This window comes from Lathamus discolor, chromosome 4, assembly GCF_037157495.1.
Source record: "Lathamus discolor isolate bLatDis1 chromosome 4, bLatDis1.hap1, whole genome shotgun sequence".
In the NCBI taxonomy this organism is placed as follows: Eukaryota; Metazoa; Chordata; class Aves; order Psittaciformes; family Psittacidae; genus Lathamus; species Lathamus discolor.
In genome coordinates this window covers 117,833,259-117,856,241 of record NC_088887.1, presented here as the reverse complement: position 1 = coordinate 117,856,241, position 22,983 = coordinate 117,833,259, and the positions used below count along the sequence as shown (strand labels likewise).

The 22,983-nt window shown below is 40.3% G+C and overlaps 1 protein-coding gene across 1 annotated transcript in view; it reads left to right on the top strand.

Moving 5' to 3' along the window:
- The window catches only part of FAT3 (FAT atypical cadherin 3), a 425,194-nt gene that overhangs the window by 336,595 nt on the left and 65,616 nt on the right, over positions 1-22,983 (top strand). The window contains exons 11-14 of the mRNA XM_065678787.1: positions 3,542-7,615; positions 14,720-14,916; positions 15,934-16,087; positions 17,948-18,181. Coding sequence (XP_065534859.1) covers positions 3,542-7,615; positions 14,720-14,916; positions 15,934-16,087; positions 17,948-18,181 — 4,659 coding nt within the window. The remainder of the gene's footprint in view (positions 1-3,541; positions 7,616-14,719; positions 14,917-15,933; positions 16,088-17,947; positions 18,182-22,983) is intronic.

The following is a 22,983-nucleotide window of genomic DNA, read 5'->3' as shown; positions in this document are numbered from 1 at the left end:
AGATTTTGAAGATGGTCTCGAACCAGATCCTCTCCTACAGTGGGCCCAAGGTCTTCATTCTCACAGTCCCTGCATCTACCTTCTAAGAACTGGGTGTTGCAGTGAAAGCCTTTGCCACTGAAGACCGAGGCAAAGAAGTCATTCAGAACCTCAGCCTTCTCCAAATCCTGCGTAGCCAGTTCTCCCGAGAGCTTCCTCAGGGGGCCTATTTTGTCCCTAGTCTGTTTTTTGTTTGCTACGTACCTGTAGAATCCCTTCCTGTTATCCTTAACATCCCTGGCTAGGTTTAATTCTAACTGGGCCTCAGCCTTCCTAACCTGGTCCCTAGCTTCCCGGACAACATCCCTGTACTCTACCCAGGCCGCCTGTCCTTGCTTCCACCTTTTATAAGCCTCTTTTTTCCTTTGAATTTTCCTCAGCAGCTCCTTATCCATCCAAGGAGGTCTCCTGGCCCTCCTGCTGCACTTCCTTCTAGTTGGGATGCAGCACTCCTGAGCTTGTAGCAGGTGATCCTTGAATATCAACCAAGAGTCTTGGGCCCCCCTGCCCTCCAGGGCTATATCCCATGGAGTAAGGTGTCTTGAAATTAAGGGAGGGCATGGTGATACCAGCGTAAACTTGCTTTTGTTGTTAAGCTCTGGGTATTTACATTCCGCACATAATCTGTACCAAAAAACTTTCCCCTGCAAGTGCAGCAGCACAGCCATGAGAAATTTGCATTATCTCTGCCACACATGCAAATGAATGTAACTTTCTCTGGCATGTATGGATCTGAAGTTAAGAATTATCGCTGAGATAAACCATTAACATATGTACAAGCGAGGTGTCTGGAAAAGACAGAAGGAAGTAGAAATTTGTAACCTTTGTTAACAAATCTGCAGTCTCATATACTGTAGATTGTCTCCATATTAATCAGATCACAAGCCTTTCCCAGCATTAGGCTGTTGTCCTACAGTATCATTATTTATCCCTATATTATTTTAAAGACTTGTCAGTAGGATGGTTTAGGTCGATTACAAACAGGCTAAATGACAAAAAATAAGTAATGAAACAAGAATATCTGCACCATCTCATATTGATTTAACTTCCTATATTTCAAGCTTACACCTTAAGTTAAGCCGATATAATATATATGGAATCTAGCAGAAGACCTAAATAAATTTTTTGTCATTATCCTGTATGTTCTGTGTAAGTAGAATCCCCTAAGCACACCAGGAGGTGAAATCTTTTACATCTAAAAGTGTTGAACTGAACTTGCACCCTTGTGGTCCTGTAAAGACCTTAGCACTACAAAACAAGTGTTTCCCTTGTGCACTGCATTTGTTTTTACCAGTTATTTCTCAGTATTCTCCAGTGGCCTTTAACTTTATCAGGGGAAATTTTACACGTGACTAGGCAGGACAACACTGTGCCTTATAGAACAGATTCAGAGCAGATCAGATCAGGTTCCTGCTGGAATGCTTTTCAAGACTGTTCCCAGCTTTTTCTTGACGTCTTATTACTGTTACAGGCTCCAACCCAATTACCTATAGGTGCCACCACAACGTAAAGAGCAACCTGACATGCTAGAACTATGTCTCCTGTACAGTGTTAATAGAATCATACGTGGTGCACACAGAAAATATAATGATTAGAAAGGATGCTTTAGCTATTAGATAGTCTTTTTTAACCTATATTTTTTTCTCTTTTCTAGAGGCTCTCTCTTCCATTACAGCCTGTTTCTGTTTCGTCATGAGCTCTCCCTGCAGTGTCAGGCTTCAAACTTCCATTTACTGTGAGCCACGCGTTCCCCCAGTCTCATTATCCACATGTATTCCAATCCCAGATTCATCAAAATTCAGTCTTCTGCTGCCGTAGTTTCTATGATCCATAAAACCTGCAGTTGAGGATACTGATTTTAACTGCAGCATTCAGATTGCACACAGGCCTTTTATTCAAGGGAATTGCTTACATCACCTTATGTGTGAAGGAAACAACTGGTAAAGAAAGTAGCTTTTGTGCAATTTCAGAAGACATTCCTTAAGAAGAACCAGCTCTGGCTCTTACATGAGGCATTCAATGGCTAAAAATCATTTGCATTAGCATACACTAACAAAATAACTGCAGCAACATTTGTAAGTGTCTGTAAATGTGGCAGATACGGTGATCTATATGAGAGGTTGTAGCTCTGGCAGAGTCTCAGCTCCTCGGTGAATAGCACAATCTTTGTTTTAGTTAGTAAACTTTACTAATATGAAAGGATGGATAGAAATAGAAAAGTATTACCAGTCATATACTGAACTACATACAGTAGTATGTAGCTTAAATTAGCCTCCGAGCCCCAGAATTTACAACATATAGTGAATGATATCTTAAAAATAGTTTGCATTTAGGTTTCCGTGTATTTGGTATTCCAGTTACGATTGTCACAGTCGGTATGTACAGAGCACAGTGCCTGTAACAATTACCATTAAAAGAAATTCCTGGTTTATCAACAGTTACCTGAGTCATATTTCTCTCCAGGTCATGAATGGATGCCTGACTGTAGATTGGAAGCAATTCTAGATTTTAAAATGTAAATTACAGTAGCAAGTACACATTATAATTATTGGAATCACTGTAACTCAATACATGCTGATTGTATTTAGAATCAAATTCAGAGAAAGAGTGTATGCATATACATGCTTTAGACACATGCAGCATCTTATATGTTATGCAAGCACACAAGGAACTAGTAAGATACGGACTGCCTAATGAAGGTGATCTCTAATTTCAGGATAAGGATACATATCAAAAGTTTTGAATCTGTCTTGCTGAAGAAGAGGTTGGCAAAAAGACTGTAAAGAAAAAAAGACCCCAAACAAGGTCCATGATCCAGACTCACTGTTTTCACCTTTATGCACTCAGTGATATCCCTGCTTTCATGTTATAACAAACACATGACATTTTCTGCTAAATCTCATTCATCCTCCTCAGAGATCATATGATAAACCTTTGTGCCACAAGATACTTGAATCTCTTTTCTATGCTATTTGCTCTGGTTTATTTTTCTAAATGCCACTTTAACCTTCTTATATTCAGTTCTTTGAGTCTTGAACTACTGTAATCTTCTCTACAGTTGCTTAATATCCACTTCAATTAAGAGCCTGAGTTGTTAACCATTTGTCATGTAATTGGCTTGTTAGCCTCTGATCTAGTTTCTTTGCCTTAGGTGTACATGTATTTGACTAATTCCCGTAATTTAGGAATGTTTTTTCTCACTTCAGTAGGAGAAAAGTACATGCACCAGCTGCTCAGATGCTGATATTCAGAATCAAGATACAGATAGCAGCACCTGAGATTCTGAAGTTTTAAACACCTATATCATGTGCTGAGTTACTTGATTTTCAGAAAAGAAGGCTGGAAGGGCCTTTAGAATTATTTTGTGTTGGGGTTTTGTTGTCCTTTTTTTTTTTTTTTCAATAACTGCCTTTGACAAATTGCAGCTAATTGCTCCTTGTTTAAAATACCATCAAGTACATAGTATTGCATTTCTAATATATTTCCAATATTTGTGTTTTAGGAAATACAGGAAACACATTCAAGATTGAACCAGTTTTAGGGATCATCACACTACTGAAGGAGCCAGACTTAACCACAATGGGACAGTTTGTTTTGTCAGTCAAAGTGGCTGATCAAGGTTCTCCACCACTATCTGCAACAGCAATTGTGCGGATATCTGTGACAATGGCAGATAATTCCCACCCCAAGTTCACTCTGAAAGAATACCAAGCAGAGGTTAATGAAAATGTGGATATCGGTACTTCTGTCATCTCTCTTTCTGCAATCAGTCAGTCCACGTTAGTTTATGAGGTTAAAGATGGGAATGTGGATGGCGTCTTCACTATAAACCCATATTCTGGAGTGATCACCAGTCAAAAGGCCCTTGATTATGAACGTGCTTCTTTCTATCAGCTCATCGTACAGGCAACAAATATGGCAGGCATGGCATCAAATGCCACTGTGAACATTCAGATTGTGGATGAAAATGATAACCCACCAGTTTTTCTCTTCTCTCAGTATTCGGGCAGCATAAGTGAAGCTGCTCCTGTGAATAGCATAGTCCGGAGTGCAAGTAACAGTCCCCTTGTAATACGTGCCACTGATGCTGACAGCAACCAGAATGCTTTGCTTGTCTACCAGATTGTTGAATCTACTGCAAAAAAGTATTTCACGGTTGATTCCAGCACAGGTGCAATCAGAACAATTGCAAATTTAGATCATGAAACAATAGCCCACTTCCACTTCCACGTGCATGTCAGAGACAGTGGGAATCCCCAGCTTACAGCAGAAAGCCCAGTTGAAGTGACCATTGAGGTAACTGATGTTAATGACAACCCACCAGTCTTCAGCCAGGCTGTATTTGAGACAGTCCTGCTCCTGCCCACGTATGTTGGTGTTGAGGTTCTCAAAGTCAAGGCTACAGACCCAGATTCAGAGATCCCTCCTGAACTAACATACAGTCTAATTGAAGGCAATATGGAACATTTTTTAATTGATTCAACCACAGGTGTACTCACCATCAAAAACAATAGCCTCTCCAAAGACCATTATATGCTAATAGTAAGAGTATCTGATGGGAAATTTTACAGCACTGCTATGGTGACAATAATGGTCAAAGAAGCCATGGATAGTGGGCTACATTTCACGCAGAATTTTTATTCCACTTCTATCTCAGAAAACAGGACCAATATCACAAAGGTCGCGGTGGTGAATGCTGTTGGTAACCGCCTCAATGAGCCTTTGAAATACAGTATATTAAACCCAGGCAATAAGTTTAGAATAAAGTCCACCTCAGGAGTCATTCAGACAACTGGCATCCCCTTTGACCGGGAGGAACAAGAGCTGTATGAACTGGTGGTGGAAGCAAGCCGCGAACTGGATCATCTTCGTGTCGCTCGAGTGGTGGTGAGGGTTTACATTGAGGACATAAATGACAATGCCCCAGTGTTCATAGGGCTTCCATACTATGCTGCTGTGCAAGTTGATGCTGAGCCTGGTACCATGATATATAGAGTGACAGCTATTGATAAAGATAAGGGTGAAAATGGTGAGGTGTCATATCTTGTGAAGGAAGACTATGGGCATTTTGAAATTGATAGAGAATCTGGTAGTGTCACTTTAAAAGAAGCCTTCAATTCTGATTTGTCTAACATAGAGTATGTGGTTGTCATTCTTGCAAAGGATGGAGGTAACCCATCATTGTCCGCTTCGGTAGAGCTCCCCATTACTATTGTGAACAAAGCAATGCCTGTATTTGACAAGCCCTTCTATACAGCTTCCGTGAATGAAGATGTAGAAATGCACACACCAATTTTAAGCATCAATGCAACCAGTCCAGAAGGACAGGGTATAATTTATATCATTGTTGATGGAGATCCCTACAACCAGTTTAATATCGACTTTGATACTGGAGTTCTGAGTGTCATCAGCCCCCTGGACTATGAAATAAATTCTCTCTTCAAGCTGATGGTGCGAGCCAGTGATGCCCTCACTGGTGCTCGAGCTGAGGTCACTGTGGACTTGATCATTAATGATGTTAACGATAATCCTCCAGTTTTCGATCAAACAGCTTATAATGCTACTTTGTCTGAAGCATCTTTGATTGGGACTCCTGTACTGCAAGTTGTTGCTATTGATGCTGACTCTGACAATAACAAGATTGTGCAGTATCAGATAGTCCAGGACACCTTTAACAGCACAGATTATTTCCATATCGACAGCAGCAGTGGCCTAATTCTGACAGCCCGCATGCTGGATCATGAACTCATACAGCAGTGCACCTTGAAAGTCCGAGCAACTGATAATGGGTTCCCACCACTAAGCAGTGAAGTTCTTGTTAGTATCTCAATTACAGATATGAATGATAACCCTCCAGTTTTTAACCAGTTAATATATGAATCGTATGTGAGTGAACTGGCACCTCGGGGTCATTTTGTGACTTGTGTCCAAGCCTCTGATGCTGACAGCTCTGATTTTGACAGACTGGAGTACAGCATCCTATCAGGAAATGATCGGACCAGTTTTATTATGGACAGAAAGAGTGGCATTATCACCCTTTCTAACCATCGCAAACAGAGAATGGAGCCCATGTACAGTTTAAATGTCTCTGTGTCGGATGGGCTGTTCACTAGCACAGCTCAGGTGCACATACAGATCCTTGGGGCCAACCTCTACAGTCCTGTCTTTTCACAGAGTGTTTATGTTGCCGAGGTTAGAGAAAATGCCGCTCCTGGAACTAAGGTAATCCATGTGAAGGCGACAGATGGGGATTCAGGTGTATATGGCCAGATAAGCTACTCCATAATAAACGACTTTGCCAAGGACCGATTTTTAGTTGATAGCAATGGACAGATTATGACAACTGAGAGGTTAGACCGGGAAAACCCACTGGAGAGTGATATTGGTATATTTTTGAGAGCCCTCGATGGAGGTGGCAGGACTACATTTTGTACTGTGAGAGTCATAGTAGTGGATGAGAATGACAATGCTCCTCAATTTATGACGGTCGAATACAGAGCAAGTGTCAAAGCAGATGTTGGGAAAGGTTACTTGGTGACCCAAGTGCAAGCAGTAGATCCAGATGACGGAGCGAATTCCAGAATTACCTATTCTCTGTACAGTGAAGCCTCTGTTTCAGTAGCTGATCTGCTTGAAATAGATCCAGATAATGGATGGATGGTCACTAAGGGTAGCTTTAACCAGCTGAAAAACACCGTTCTGTCATTCTTTGTCAAAGCAGTTGATGGTGGCATTCCTGTAAAGCATTCCCTCATTCCTGTCTACATCCATGTTTTACCCCCAGAAACTATTTTGCCTTCCTTTTCTCAACCCCAGTATTCTTTTACCATAGCAGAAGACACCGTCATAGGTAGTACCGTTGACATTCTGCATGTGGTGCCTAATCAGGGTGCTTTGTATAGCACAGTTAATGGTGAGCTGACTGAAAACAACAGAGATGGGGTTTTCATCATAGAACAGGACACAGGGCTCATAAAACTGGATAAGAGACTTGACCATGAGACAAATTCTGCTTTTCACTTCAAAGTTGCAGCCACCATTCAATTAGACAGAGTAGACATCGTGTTGACTGTGGATGTAGAGGTTAAGGTATTGGATGTAAATGACAACAAGCCCATGTTTGAAACCGCTAGCTATGATGCTATAATAATGGAAGGGATGCCTATAGGAACAAAACTCATGCAAGTTAAAGCTGTTGATGCAGACTCAAGTGCCAATGGGCAGGTCACCTATACGCTTGCAGTGGAATCAGAGCTGGAGAAGATCACAGAAGCATTCACCATTGATAGCAACAGTGGCTGGATCAGCACATTGAAGGATCTGGACCACGAAAAGGATCCTGCTTTCACCTTTGCAGTGGTGGCCTCAGATCTGGGGGAAGCTTTATCCTTGTCATCAACCACCTTGGTCTCAGTTACTGTGACAGATATAAATGATAACGCACCCATCTTTGAGCATGATGTGTACAGAGGGTCAGTGAAGGAGAGTGACCCTCCAGGGGAAGTCGTGGCTGTTCTTAGCACCTGGGATGACGACACATCTGATGTCAACCGGCAGGTTAGCTACCATATTACAGGTAAGAACCCACTTGCATGCTTTCTTCGCAAAACCAGCTTTATTGAAGAAGTGTGCCTGTGTCCGGTTTTAGGTGAACATTTAGCAGGGTTTCAGCTAAATTATCACTGTAAATCAGAGAATTGTGTTATCTCTCTGATGTATTTCATTTATTTATCCATTTTTAATTTCGACAGAATGTGCAGCAACTTGCAAGGATAAAAAGAGGGAAGGGGCATGAGTGTGTGTCTGTCTATGTTGTGCTCTATTTTCCAAGATTAATGATTCATGATTTTCTGCAATGCAATGTACTGTGACCCATCAACCCATCATAACTGATCTGTCAGCTTAGAAAACATCATGACTTAATGTTTCAACCAAAATGCCATTAGTGGGGGAGGGGGGAGGAAGAGGAATGAATTTTACATTGGAAGGAGTGGGGCCAGGGAATGTCATTTCTTATTGGCACAGATTTTTAGCCATGGAAATAGTGACCCACTTAGAAGCACTGGTCAGCTGCCATGCATTGTGCCATGCACAAAACAATTTTGATTACATGACTAACATATTTTTCAAAGTGTGGTAACATTGCTCTTTCCTATTGTGCTATATTTATTATCACTCTTTTCTCCTAGACTCAGACTGGCTTTTGTGTATGTTAGGATGGGGTGCTGCACTTATTTTTCTACCTACAGTTTGCATTGTCCAATAGATTTTACTAGGGAACAGTTTTGTCACTCCCTTCAACCTTCACAATCCAAGAGCTACTATTAACGACCTAGTAATAACCAGTTTATTGGACAAATTCACATTTTTCTGACTGGATGGACTTAGAATTACACAAGACTGCATGTAGGAAGCAGACTATGGGAAAAAATGACTTAACTAGTAGGATGACAGTTTATATATTTAGCTCTAGAAAACAAGGCTCCTACCCCGTTGTTAGGTATCAGATTGGAAATAGCTGTGGGATGGTGTGTAGGGAAAGGTCTGATATTACAGTTAGCAATAGATTGCCTATGTTGCACATCAGAAGTAGCATTATTTCAAAGCAACCAAAACTTCATTTTGACTGTTTACTTGAAAGTCTAGGATCAGTCTAAAGGTTTGCAAAGACAATGTGCTTATAGCATGATGTGTTGTAGGATACTACAAGTAGAGACAAAAATAGTCTCGTGGATAAAGCACAGGATTTGGGGGCTTTAGGCAAGGTGCATTAGCTGCCAGTGCCTCATCCTAGAGATTTTTTAGTATTTGAAGGAGTTTGGGGATCCCAGAATAGGAAGTACTATAGGAAATACAGACCCCTCAAGTTCGTAACAAGGTGTACCGTGATCATTAGCTGAAGGTAATATTTTTCCCTGTATTCTGAAGTCTTTCAATCATCTCTTACAATGAATTGTGCTTTTATTTACATAATCATGTTTTCTTCACATCCCTGTGCTGTAAATTTCGCAAAAGTTGGACTTTTGAATAATAGCTGTCACATGTCTCAGTAATGATACATCGTTGTGTACCTTAATTTCTATCACAGTTCAAAATAGGTTAGGTATTTTGCTGGTATTTTAGTTTCTGAAAACATTAGATGTCAAAGCCCAAAACTTTCTCTAATGCCTTCTGTACAGTTGCTAAAGTGTATGAGCTCAGACGTTCCACTGTCTTTCTTTGAATATATCCTTTGAATTTGGGGACACAAGGAGAAATTAGGTTCTTTTGATTAAAATGTCAAAACATATTAAAGTATAGTTTCACTAACGAAATAGTCTATTCACACTTTACCTGAAGTTGAGCTCAGGAGCTGCTCTTGAATATTTCATGGAATCAGATTAGGGAGATGATTATTCAAGTTCTGTGGCTTTCTGAAGGCATTTTGTGCCATAGAAATTTCTGTGAATATAATAAATAAACTCAGAGGAAAACCAGGACACTGACAAAAAGGGAGAAGAAAATAAATTACGAGAATGACATCATTCTCATGGTGGATACATAAAAAAGAGCTTTGTGCAAATGCACCTGGAGAAAAGTAGCACGCAGACGATAGATGGAAAAAATCATCATTTAGGAGATGAAAGAAAGAAGCATTCTGGATCAGGCATAATCACTGAAGAGTCCTTTGCATTCTTTTGAGAAATACATATATTGCAGTCTTCTGGTTAACTTTGGAAAGACGTAGATATATTTTGGTCGATAAATACATTCTGGTTTTAACTCTTTCAGTTTAGGATTGGTTTCCATGATTATTGTCAAGTAGTCACCATTTTCAAATCCACCTTCACCTGCATTTGATAGGTGATGGGGGGGAGAAATTTGCACTTACCCTTTGTTATTTGTAGTTTGATAGCAGCTGCAGATGTTCGCAAAGCAAAATCATTATATATAAATCTTAACAGAAAATCAATAGAAGTACAGATGACACAAATGTCCTTAGGGAGCACAGTAGTTTTCTTTTGAAGGCTCATTTGAGGTCATTGCCTATATCATTTGAGGCGTATTGGCTAAAATCAGGACTCTGCTGATGTTTTGCTGGGATAGTCAGCCAGTCTAGATCCAGCCACATATTACTGTAATTTAACAGTGGTAAACTAGGAAAAGCCATCAGAAGAATGTCAGTTGCTAAGACTTTGGTACCATAAAGTGTTTTGTGTTCATCAGTGATGTTAATTAGGCTCCATCAGGCAATAGTGTTTAAGCTTGATTCAGCTGAAAACAATGAAGATGATAGTGTGTTTTGGAAGAAAGAACTGGTATTGTACATAGAAGGTTTTTTTGCTGGGTTGATTGTCCTGTATGAACAAAGAGATGTTTTGGGTTTTTTTATATTTGAAATCCTGGAGTTTTGGAGAAATGGATGTTTCAGTGTTTGGGGAGGACTCGTGGTGTAGGCTGAAAAATAATGTCTGCAATTTTACGATAGTAGAGCTTAGAGCATTGGGTTTATCCTTTCAGCAGCTCAGTAAACATGCAACATCTGAAACTGGGAGTGGTGGATAAACCTACTGGGTTTATGTAATGCAAATTGGGAATTAAAAGTACTTAAATAAATGCATAAATGTAAGAGAGAAACTAAATGAATAAGTTAGTAAAGATTCAGTTCACCGTCCCGGATCGGGACATTGCAGTGAAAACTGACACTGTTGGCTTCTAGTTTTCAGTTTCCTTTTAGCTGTTATAATTCCCTCTGTGTGTGCTTTAGTAATGATGTGTGTCAGGATTTGTTTATTTTGGATCAGTGTGTCTCTGCATTTCATTTGTATCTGGCTGTTTTCTTTCTTTACTTAAACTTGAGCTTGATTTGGCTTTGTACTATTTGCTGACTAGGGAGGGAGGGCGAGCGTTATTTAGACTTGAAGTAACAAAAGATAAAAGATAATGCTGATTCTTTCAGCCTCAAAGCCTTTTTAAAAAGTTACTGGAGTGTTTTTTTTGTAGCCAGCACTTCACTGTTGTGACATTCAAAGCAGAGCATAAGAAAACTGCCAGAAGATTTTAAAGAATCCATTAATACACGGAGTCAGGAGGTTTCCATTTAGAAAAGCTACATTATTCAGAGCGAAAAACTAATTAATTAGAACGCCCCTAGGAAACTGAATCTGCTTACATATATTAGTGAAAAAGTTAATTAATCACTGCAGAATGAGATCTGCGTCAAGACATATGTATAAGTGCTAGAAAATGGTTCCCTGGGCCACAGTGTGGATTTTTTTTTTGCCTTTCTGGGTTTTTTAAGACTATTTCCTTGATGGTATTTTAGTGTTCACATCTCCTTTTTTCTGTTACACTTTATAGTACAACTTCCACCTCTGTCTTTCATTGACAAAGTATACAGCCAGTCCTGAGAAGCAAAAAAATAGAGAGGTCGCACTAATGAATAATGCATGTAGGTAAAACAGTTACACATTTGCTGCTTATTGCACAGGTTTATTGGTCATTCAGATTGATCCTTTTCTAGTGGAGTAAAAGGGTGGAAAAAGAGATCCCAAAGACCATTTTTTTTATACATATTCCCCAAATTCCTATGTATGATTTAAAAGCCATTCCAACAACAACAAAGCAATGGTGATTTTAAAATTGCTCCAAGCTAGTGTTACTGCCAGCTATAAAAGCCACCAGCTGATTTTAATTAGATTTTACCTTTCCTCTTTTCTTAGCAATGGGATATCCATACCTTGAGTGTATTGCTTCATAGTTATTCGTGACAGTTAATCATTTCCTTTTACAAAAGGACTAATATGCAGGAAAGCACTGATTGATGTCACGAAGCTAAATAAGAATATTTAAGCCCATTTATATTAATGGTTTACAACATTAAACTCACTATGACAAGATTACAGCCTTTCATAAAAGAGAGTTAAGCATTTTTATGCGGGTGTTGAACTGAATAGAGAGAATTTAATGTCAGTCAGAAGAGCTCTACCTTCTTTGAAGTCCCATTAAGACTCAAGTCGGTGGACAGATTCTCACTGCCTTGGACTGCATTCAGATCTGTCCTGTAGTGCACATCAACACAATGTGAAACCCTCTGTAGGAGAAATGTGTTTCTATCGCACAACAGACTAAACCAGGTTTAACTGAGTCCTCTGATGATTATTGCAAAATGTCATAGAAATCAGTGGGAAAACTCTGATCTGCTTAGTTTTGCGATCAGAAAATAAAACTTTGTTTGAGATACCAGTTTTATGCTTGGTATGATTAGAGGGTCTTTTATAATTAGAATGCATATCTGAACACTTTCCGGAAAGTTACTAATCACAATGTGCTTTTTTGACACAGCTACAGATAGCACAAGTGGTGACGCTTTACAAGAAAAATTTGCACAGCCTGTCTCAACTGGCTTAGTTTTCGTATTAATAGAAAATAGTGCATCTTGTCGCTGGTAGCTGGTGAAGAAGGCATAGATTAGCCTGTGACCTCGTTTCTGCTTTTTGATGTAGAAAGAATTAGACTTTCCTGCTTGGTTTTTAAGATCAGTTTCAAGTTCACATCTTTTCTGCCTTTTTTGGTTAGAAGGTCCCTGGGAACTGACAGAATTGTGACAGCAAAAGCAACATCAGTGACACCTAATCACTTGACAGCAGAGGAAGCTCAAATAAATCCAGCTTTGGATTTATTTTTAAATACTTATTTACTCAAACATTCAACACAAGTATTAGAGAAGAAGGTTTAAGAACCTGGTCTTTCCTTTGAGCTTGGATAGATCCTATGACACATGTCAGAACCCTGAACAAGTTTTTAAGCAAAAGTACACTAGCATGCCTTACATTCTTGATCTTGTTACAAGAAAGAATAAGCATTCCCTTAATATTTTTATACCATTTTTAAACATGAGAAACATGGAAAGTAATTCTCAGATTGCATTTCTGCGTGGGAGAGCACAAGAGAGCTTAATAAGTTGGGGAAAGAGCTGGAAATGGGGTTAGCTGGAATGAAAGTTCACCCAGTGGAGCAGTGTGATGTTTTATTCTCCTCAGTTTCTATAGCACAGTAGTTTGCTATGACTATAGTGCTCTAAATAATTAAATGTGCAGATATGTTTTTACAGACCAAGGTAACGTTAGAATACTGGGTAGTTGGCTTAACCGGCTTTGGCTGGGGTAGAACTAATTTCTTTCATGGCAGCTGGCATGGGACAGTGTTTTGGGTTTGCGACCAAAACAGCATTAATTCCATGGGGATGTTTTAACTATTGCTGAGCAGCACTTACACAGAGTCAAGGCCTTTACTGCTCCTCACCCTCTCCACCAGTGAGTAGGTTGGGGGTGCACAAGTTGTTGGGAGTAAACACAGCCAGGACAGCTGACCACAACTAACCAAAGGGATATCACATATTGTATGACATCATGGGCAGCAATAAAAGCAGGGGAAGAAGGAAAGGAGGGACGTTCGGAGTGAGGGCATTTTGTTTTCCCAAGTAACTGTTGCAGGCGATGGAGCCCTGCTTTCCTGGAGATGGCTGAACACCTGCCTTGAATTTCTTGGTTTGCTTTACTTACACACACGGCTTGTGCTTTAGCCAGCAAACCAACTTTATGTCAACCAACAACTTTCCACATTTTTTCCATTCCAGTTCTCTCCCCTTTCTCTCTGGAAGGAGAAATGAGCAAGCGGCCATGTAGGGCTTAGCTGCCTACTGCAGTTAAGCCACATTAAATGTTGGTTTAAAAGATTTTGCTGTCTGCTCTGGCAGCGGGTTGAGACTGGGTTCGGGGAAAGATGATTGAAGGTGATTTCTTCATGAGTCAGGCAGGGGACTGTAGCATTTCAGATGAAAGAGTGAATTATTAGAAACATTAACTGTGTCTGCCTCGATTATTGTACCCTTCTGCATGTAACATGTCCTTGTTTCCTTCTTTCCTTCGGATTATGTGGACCAAAACTTACCCTGTTCCAACCTGCTTTTTTCACCAGGCAATTTAATAACGTGGAAAAGCAGCATTGCCAGGTTCAGTGTCTGTGTTACAGCACAACATAAAGCTGTCCTGCTTCATCTCCTGCACTCCTTTCACCAGCTTTCACTCTCAGATACATTTGATCTAATTCTACTGCTTATCTTCCAACTGCTCCTCAAATGACCTCTTGTTAGAACTGTTTAATACTAATGTGTCTTCCTGTGTCGTGTAAACTTTTTTTAAAACTAGAATTTTAATGAGTAGAACAGCACAGCTGTATGATAAAGCTTTCATTAGAGGATTCCTTAATAGAACCCACTTCCAGTCCTTGATTGCATAATCAACAGCTAATGAAATTGTCTTGGTAACAAGAGCTACGGTGTATCCTCTCCCGAGACTAAGTGGAAAGACAATTGTACCAGCCTGAGAGGACTATTGATTATTCACAGTTTGAATTTGATTGCCCTTACGGGGAACTAAACAAAAGATCATCTTCAGCTCTGCTAAATGGATTTTCTTTCCACTGAAAGTTATTGGTTCACTTTCATACGAGGCGTTCGGGGGGCAATAAACACAGGGAGGGTAATCTTATTACAGATTTCCTGAGCCTGCGAGTTTGAAAGGACCGATCACTGTAAAACAAATCACAGCTGCTTACTTCAGGTCCTGTGTGATGTTTAAAGTAGGCGGGAGCTCTGATGGGACACCCAACCAATTCCGTGTTGCTTGTCTTGTTGCAGGAGGGAATCCCAAAGGGAAGTTTGCTCTGGGACTGGTTCAGAATGAGTGGAAGGTGTATGTTAAGAGGCCCCTAGATCGGGAAGAGCAAGATGTTTATTACCTGAACATCACTGCCACGGATGGCCTCTTTGTAACCCAAGCTGCTGTGGAAGTGACCGTCACTGATGTTAATGATAACAGTCCAGTTTGTGAACAGGTGAGTTGGCAATACCCACAGCAGCCAACTACTATATTGAAAGTGATAGTTTCCCTGTGGGTGTAACTGCTGTTTAGAGGTATTCACAGGTGGTGCCCATTTTCATCCTTAAGGTCTTAGTTGAAGAATCCAGAGTGAGATGCAAGATAAAGCAGTCCTGTAAAGCCAAGACTGAAATATAATGGTCTAATAAAGCTAGCAAAAGAGTCTTGTCTGCAGTGGCCTTAGCTGGCTCTAGTTAAAAATGAAGCATTGAGAAGTGGCACTGGGTAGCCACTCTTCCCCTGCAGAAGAGATGTGCTTTCCCTTCACAACCAGTGTGGAAATGTCTGCAATCTAGTTTAAGTCCAGCCTTCCCAAATCTGGCAGATGCCAGAGACCCAGTGGAAAAGTCAGAATATAGTTTGCTCTCATGTTGTCAGTGTGCATGCCCTGTGGCCTGACCACAGCTTATTCTGTGAAAGGAACTGGTATTACTTCAATAGAAAGGTCTGTGTGTAAGAAAGTCAGGATGAAACCCCTAACAGTACTGCTCACAGTATCTTTTATATATATATATATATATATATATATATATATATATATATATATGTGTGTGTATATATCCTCATATAATTCCCATCACTACATTAGCACTGATAGACAACTGTCACTTCAAGCACCACTTTGGGGAATCACAGACTGTATCTCCCTCAGATGTTGCTGGGTGAGGTGACAAAAACAGTTCCCTTTTGGTAGCACATTCACTAAAGTTTCCATTTCATGGATGTTGATAAAACAAATGGAAGACGGAAAACGAGACTGCATTTAACACCTAAGATGAGCCCTTTCAGTAGTCATAATTTGGCATTGGCTTAGACACCTCAGAGCTTAACAGCTTGAATTTCTAGGAAAAGGGTTATGTAAAGAAAAATTGTTTCTTGTGTAGAAATACAAACTATGGAGAGTTTAAATAAAGGTTATGCGAAGACTATAAAATACTGTTGCAGCATGGCTTACATTTGTTTCTGTCTCTAGGTTGCATACACAGCACTGTTTCCTGAAGACATTCCATCAAACAAAGTCATTCTTAAAATCAGTGCTAAAGATGCTGACATTGGGTCCAACGGTGAAATTCGCTATTCCCTCTATGGTCCTGGGAACAATAAATTTTTATTAGATCCAGAAAATGGTAAGAACACAACTGAACATTTTTTAATAGTCTGCTTAATCCCTCAAAATCAGTGGGTGCTAGTTTCCTTAACTAGAGTTGTGTTACGCATTACCAGCTCATGTCCAGCTTTTCATCCACCAGTACTACCAAGTCTTTCTTGTTAGGGCTGCTCATCCCACAGCCTGTATTGGTACTAGGGTTTTCCCCAACCCAGGTGCAGGACCTTGCACTTGGCATTGTTGAACTTCATGAGGTTCACATGGACCCACTTCTCGAGCTTGTCCATGTCCTTTTGGATGGCACTCTGTCCCTCACGCATGTCAACTGTACCATTCAGCTTGGTGTCTCCAAATTTGCTCAGGGTGCACTCAATCACACTGTCTGTGTCACTGATGAAGGTATTAAAAAGTACTCATCTAGATATGGACCCCTGAGGGACACCTCTCATCACTGACCTCTGTATGGACATGGAACTGTTGACCACTACTGTGATTGTGACCACACATCTAATTCCTCATCCACTGAATGGTCTACACATCAAATCTGTAGCTCTGCAATTTAGAGAGAAGGATGTTTTGGGGGTCTATATAGATGACATCTGTACCTTTTCCCTTGTCCACTGGCATAGTCACTCCATCATAGAAGGCCCCTAGGTTGCTCAGGCAAGATTTGCCCTTGGTGAAGCCATGCTGGCTGTCCTGAATCATGTGCATGTCCTAGAATCTTTATGGTACAAAAGAGGGGAAGATGCTGACATGGTCCTCCTTCAACTTTAGACTTCACTTCTTCCTCTTCGGTCCATATATATTGGTATTTAGACTCTGTAAAAACAGACATTCATTTTATACACATATTTTTGGGGAGAAAGGATGTCTGTAATGAATTTGTGGGCACAGTTCTTGCACATTTGGCAGTTGGTCTGGAAAAATATACTGATCTCAACTAAGACCTAGATTTTATGGTTGTTACGAAGCAAAGCTAAATAAAATAATTTTCCTCTGAATAAAAATCCCACCCCTGTTATTCTTAGGAATTTGTTTTCCATAATGATAGACTAAGTCCTTCTCTGTGCAATGCCTCCTCCGCCTGACTAGCAGGAGGCAGGACCTGCTATTTCTGTAGTGTCACTGATGAAAAAGGAGGTGTTTGGAGATCTATCCAGTGTGTGGAAGGGGAAGTATTGCCTTCTTCAAGAACAAATTTCGTATTTAACTGCAAATTACACCTTTTACAAAATTAATCCAAAACTTATCTTCCGACTAGTACTGGCTGTTCGCTGAAATGACAAAGTCTGGCAGTTATCTGTACAGGGGAGAATGGATCAGGGGTAAAGCTCTCACAGTCTGAATAAGATGGCTTTTTGTTGCTATTAATGTTTTTTGCAATACCTGCCGCTGTATGAGAATAAGAAGTTTGTTTCAAATGAGATGCTAGAGGTACCTATAGGAATTCAGACCCGTTGGATATTGCTTTGTGGGGAGGAGAGGAGGGGTGTTGATGTTATTTTTGAACAGTATCATTAGAAAACCTCAGAGTTCATTATGGCTGCTGTCACCAGATTCAGGATATTTCTGTGCCTAGGACTCTAGTGTAATCGAAAGACAGTCTTGGAAGAGCATGGTGGTGTTCATACCTGTGAACGTACAGGCTTTCAAAAGCCACCGTTGTCATCCAAGGGGTCATATTGGCAGCTCACTTGGGTAAAGAGAGTGAGAAGTGACACTGCTGTGAGATTTTAATCCATTCGTTGTAATAAGCAAGGTTGATTATTTTTTTCTCTTCTTTACTCTTGCAAAATACATGTTTTTGGGATACATTATCTAGAATTAGCAATGCTGCTACAGTAATAATGATGATGCTGCTTTTAATTAATTTTAGGTGAGCTGAAATCCTTGGCCCCTCTCGACCGAGAGAAAATCCCTGCGTACAATTTGGTTGCCCGAGCCACAGATGGTGGTGGCAGGTTTTGCCAATCAGAAATCCATCTTATTTTGGAAGACGTTAATGATAACCCACCAGTGTTTTCATCTGATCACTACACCGCATGTGTCTATGAGAATACAGCCACTAAAGCTTTGTTAACAAGAGTCCAAGCCACGGATCCTGATGTTGGTAAGTGAGTAAAGCTGTGAACAATAATTAATGCTCAGGAAAACTCTGTGGTTGATGGAATTGCGATACAAATCATATTTTTCATTGCTGCCTTTCCTGCTTTTACTACTGCATCCGTCCCATTTTTCTCTCTTGTATTTCTTCAATTCTAAATACTCGTAGCTGAGCTTCACATAACGGTATTTACAAACAGAAAAGCATCATAGCTGCCACACAAGCGTGTAGTCTTTTATTGTCTTGATGGGTGACAGCTATGATTAGGGATAAATGATAGTTTTGGGGGTAAATTCCAACATTTTTCCTCCAGTGGTCTCATCTCTTTTCTTGAGCCGCGATTTTGAATACATGCATCTGTTTATTCAAATAATATAGTTACGTGCCATAGGTACCTATATCTGATTAATCACAGCTTTTCTAGAGTCTTACATTGCTATCACTCCCATTTGTTCCAGCTGGTTAACTTAGCTTAAAACTATTGTTGTACGCTGTGAATGTACATTATAAATGTTCTGGTTATTTAACTCTGCGTTCTTTTAAAGTGTGATAGTTTATTATATGAGGACCTTAACCTTGAAATCTGGGCCCAATTATAAATATTTAAAGGAGGAGGTTTTTTGCATAACACAGTGGTAAAACCTACTGAATATCAGATGGGTTTTTTAGCACATTCACTTCAGTTGGAATAAATAAATCCCTTAGTTTATTTTTTCTTCCTGTGGTTTTGGAGATGTTTTGTAAAAGCTGTGGCCTGAATAACTTCACATAAAATAACTTCACTGAATGAAAAAATATTTCATGTTAAAATCTTTTTTCTTTTTAAAGTACAATGCATGTTGGATGTCTCCATTGTTACTAAGGGTGATGTAAATATACAGGAATCGGTAAAGGAGCAGCAAGCATTCATCAAAGTGCCTATGAAAAACTGGATTAAGCACCTTGGTTGAAAAATCAAATTTAAAATTATGATACTGTCCTGCAGTGAAAAGCCAATTAGTGGTAGGAAACTACTGAACAGTGTGAAGACCCAGTGGTGTTGTTTTCCACTGTTGCTTTAATTATCATTTTCCTCATAGGTGAGATGACATTCAAGGAGAGAAGGGAGATAGAAAGAATTAGAATAAAAAGTTGTCAGTAAAAGTTCTTGCTACCAACTCTACATAATGATATGGTTAACAATGAAAACATAATAATAAAAAGAGGATTAAAATCACATGAGCTAATGGCTACATCTTCCTTCTGAAACTAAATAAGTTAAAGGGATGTGTGTGATGAATGGGAAGGAGCTCTGTACTTCCTTGATGATTAGACCTGAAAATCAAACAAGACATTGTATCATATGAAAGTGACTCTGATCTCTAAAATTGGATTTTATATTCATTGTTGTTCTGTTTGTTAGTGCATACTAAAACCACTGATTCCCTGTTGCTGCATATTGAATGAGTTCAGGTAGTGTAATGTTCCCATCAGAGAGAAAAATGTATTATTGATATTCCCAATGGGCTATGATATTCCTGTAAGGTTTTGTGGGGTGTTATCCTGAAAACATCAGTGGAGCTTGTAATCATCATACAAATCAATTTTTAACATTCATGAGAAAGCTTGCAATCAGTCTTAGAATCTTCCTATTCTTCTGCTTTGGACTTTAAAGAGCCATGTACTGTAAGGATAAGAATATGTAGAGAAGACATTGAGGTAAAACTTGAGAGAAGTCAGTTTGTTGTCAGTAACTAAACACAATTTAAACATAAAACTGAAATTTTTGTGGTCATGTGCTGTTGAATAATTAAGACCATTTCTAGTTCACAGGAAAATAGTGTTATATCTGCCTTGTGCTTTTGATATCTCTCAAAATTCCTGAACTCATAACATCCTGGGAAATATCAGGACTGAAACATAAATTGGTGTTTTATATCTTTGTAATTTGGATACATGCTCAGAAACTAGCTGTGCCAGATGGAGACACTGAAGGGGAGATGTGATTCTTCTTCACAGTATTCAACAGAAGGAAATGGCTTTAACTGTAGTAGTACACGAGATCATTTTACATAACCTCTCATTGTAGTTAGGTATTTCACATTAAGTGATCACATGAAGGACAGAGAATATATGTACGTCCCTGTGTTAAGATATATATTAGTAACTTTAATATAAAACAAACAGAATCATAGAATGGTTTGGGCTGGAAGGGACCTTAAAGATCATCCAGTTCCAGCCCCCTGCCATGGGCAGGGACACTTTCCACTAGATCAGGTTGCTCCAAGCCCCATTCAACCTGGCCTTGAGCACTGCCAGAGATGCGGCAGCCGCAGCTCCTCTAGGCAACCTGTTCTTTCTCCCACCCTGCTTCCATTAGAATTCTTAATATTTCCAGAAGATAGCATCTCCTGCTAGTTCATCACCAGGACTGGTAATGTACAAACTAAGAAATATAAGGAAATTGCTGGGTTTACGGTTTTTTAGAGAAGTTCACAGGATTTTCCACCTCCCACTGTCTTCAAATCAAAATGCCAAATTACTCCATCCTTTTCAAATTAAGGCATGAGAAGAGTTTGAGTGAATGCTGAGGTGTAATTATCTGAGCAAACCCATCAGGCAAATGCAACATCAGCCCCTTTCAAAAGACCTAGGGTTGTGCTAGAGCAGCAGCACTGAGAAGACCTACACGGGGCTTTGTGGCTAGCACGACATTAAAAAATTGATAAACTTCAAAATCAACCTGGAGCCCAAAGCTGAGCTGCAGGTGCATATTCATTTCCAGTGCTGCTCTTGCTTTCTGCTTGCAATGTTGTAGCCTTGCTCACAGAATACAAGAATGAATGACAACATAGTCCAAGCTCAGCAGCACTTCAAGTGATGGTTAAGTGCTGACATACTTCCAGCTTTGCCTTGCAAATGACCTCCATACTCAGGCCTGATTCCATGATGATTGATGGTGTAGTCTACAAAAGGCAGGAGCATTCACTGCACGAAATACGAACAGTGCGTCACCTGTCCTTCTGCAGTCCTCTTCATCACCACTGGGGCACTGGCAGTTCTACACTATCCACTTTTGCCGTCAGTTTAGTGACTTCACTGACCTATTGATTTTTTCTGGGTTTATGATGAATATAGAGTTCTAATTGACCTTGTCAGCCAGCTCTTTCTTGCTTGCCACTGAGAGGCTGCCTTCCAGCCTCTGCATTATCCTATAGTTAAAGCCATGACTGGTACCTACAAGTGCAGGTCCTTCCCCCATTTTCTGCGCAACCAACCAATATGGATGGACTAGGTTGTCTTGGAGCCAGCACCTTGTATTACATGCAGCCAATGTGCAGGAAAACACAGGCATGTAAGAAGACATGTACTGATAGGAGTGGCCATTATTTGGTTGCAAAGAGTTCCCTGTTGTACACAGACCTCCCTCTGCTGTCCCCAGCTATCCCTCATTCCCTCGCCACTTCTCCAGCCATGGGCCCATAGAAGTACATTGTAGAGGAGGTGTGGTGATGTGCAGCCTGCAAGGAGCCAGCTGGTGCAAAGGATATGTCTGGCAAGCCAGATCTAGGAGTTTCTCAGAGACTGATCCGATTCTTCCTTGAATAGCAGCACACCCCAAACAGCAAAGGCCTGCACCCACTCCCTTGTCCAGCTAGGACATCCTCCTTTGCCAGCTGCCCTGTTCTTTGACATAGTTTTGTCCATGCCTTGTATCTGTTACAGTTCATGGTCCACTTCCAAACAGGAATGATGTGTTCCCCTGCCCCATTTCTGCAGATTGTACAAGTAGCAAATGAGTCAGGAAGGGCCCTTGCTGTGGGCTGAAGGTGAGGACCACAGTACTGTGCATGGTGACAAAGCAGAAGTGATGCAGTTTGGATGGCCCCACTAGATAGGTGTCTCCTGGGCTTGTGGATGCAGAGGTGCGATGCTGCAGCGTTCACACAGTCATAGAATGGTTAAGACTGGACAGGACCCCTGGAAGGTCATCTTGTCCAACAACCCTACTTAAGCAGGGCCACCTACAGCGGGTTGTCTAGGACTGTGTCCAGATGGCTTTTGGATATATTCCCTGAGTGCTGTGCAGTGTGAGCACCACAGGGGCCCTCTAAATAACCAGAGACCTACGCTATGGATACAGACAAAAGCATAGCATCCTCACCATGACCTGGTGACTGGCAGAGCGGTGCAGACAGGCAGAAAACCCACACTTGATGCCCTTCTCTGACCATCAGTTTTTCCCAAGCTGGACGTAATTCAAAGAATCACTGTCAGACAAGATTTAGTTTGGGGAAATGTTCTACCATATCTAATAGCAGATTTAATAGCACTGATAATGCAACCTAGAAAAATAAGCAGTGTGTTACTTTTGTCAAAGCATTTTGTCACTTTTGTGCAAGGATGCCCAGAATTGCAGCTTCCCAGCTTCTGCTGTAGGCTCACAGCACAGTGAGAACAGTGTGAGAGGTTTATTTGCCAGTTCAAAAAAAACCCTATTTAACTAGTTTGGGGGTGGAGGTATTTGACTAGTGAGCCTGGTTTTCTATTCTTTGCTCTCTGTGTTTGAAGCTTTGGTATGTAGATGGTGTGAGGGAAAACAATTGGTGCTGAAAGCTTAAGTCAGGGAGCCAGGATAAGACTTGAGACTCTCCTACAGGTAAGTTTATACAGCCAGGTTCTACAGGTCAGTTGTGGTTGAAATTGTGTTTATTAAAGAGTTACATAGAGTTAAATATTATTTGGACCAAGATTTATGAGAAGGATTCTGTAATCATCTGATTAGTGCATTTGTGTTTAATGTGGAGAGTTTAAATCAATCAAGCCTC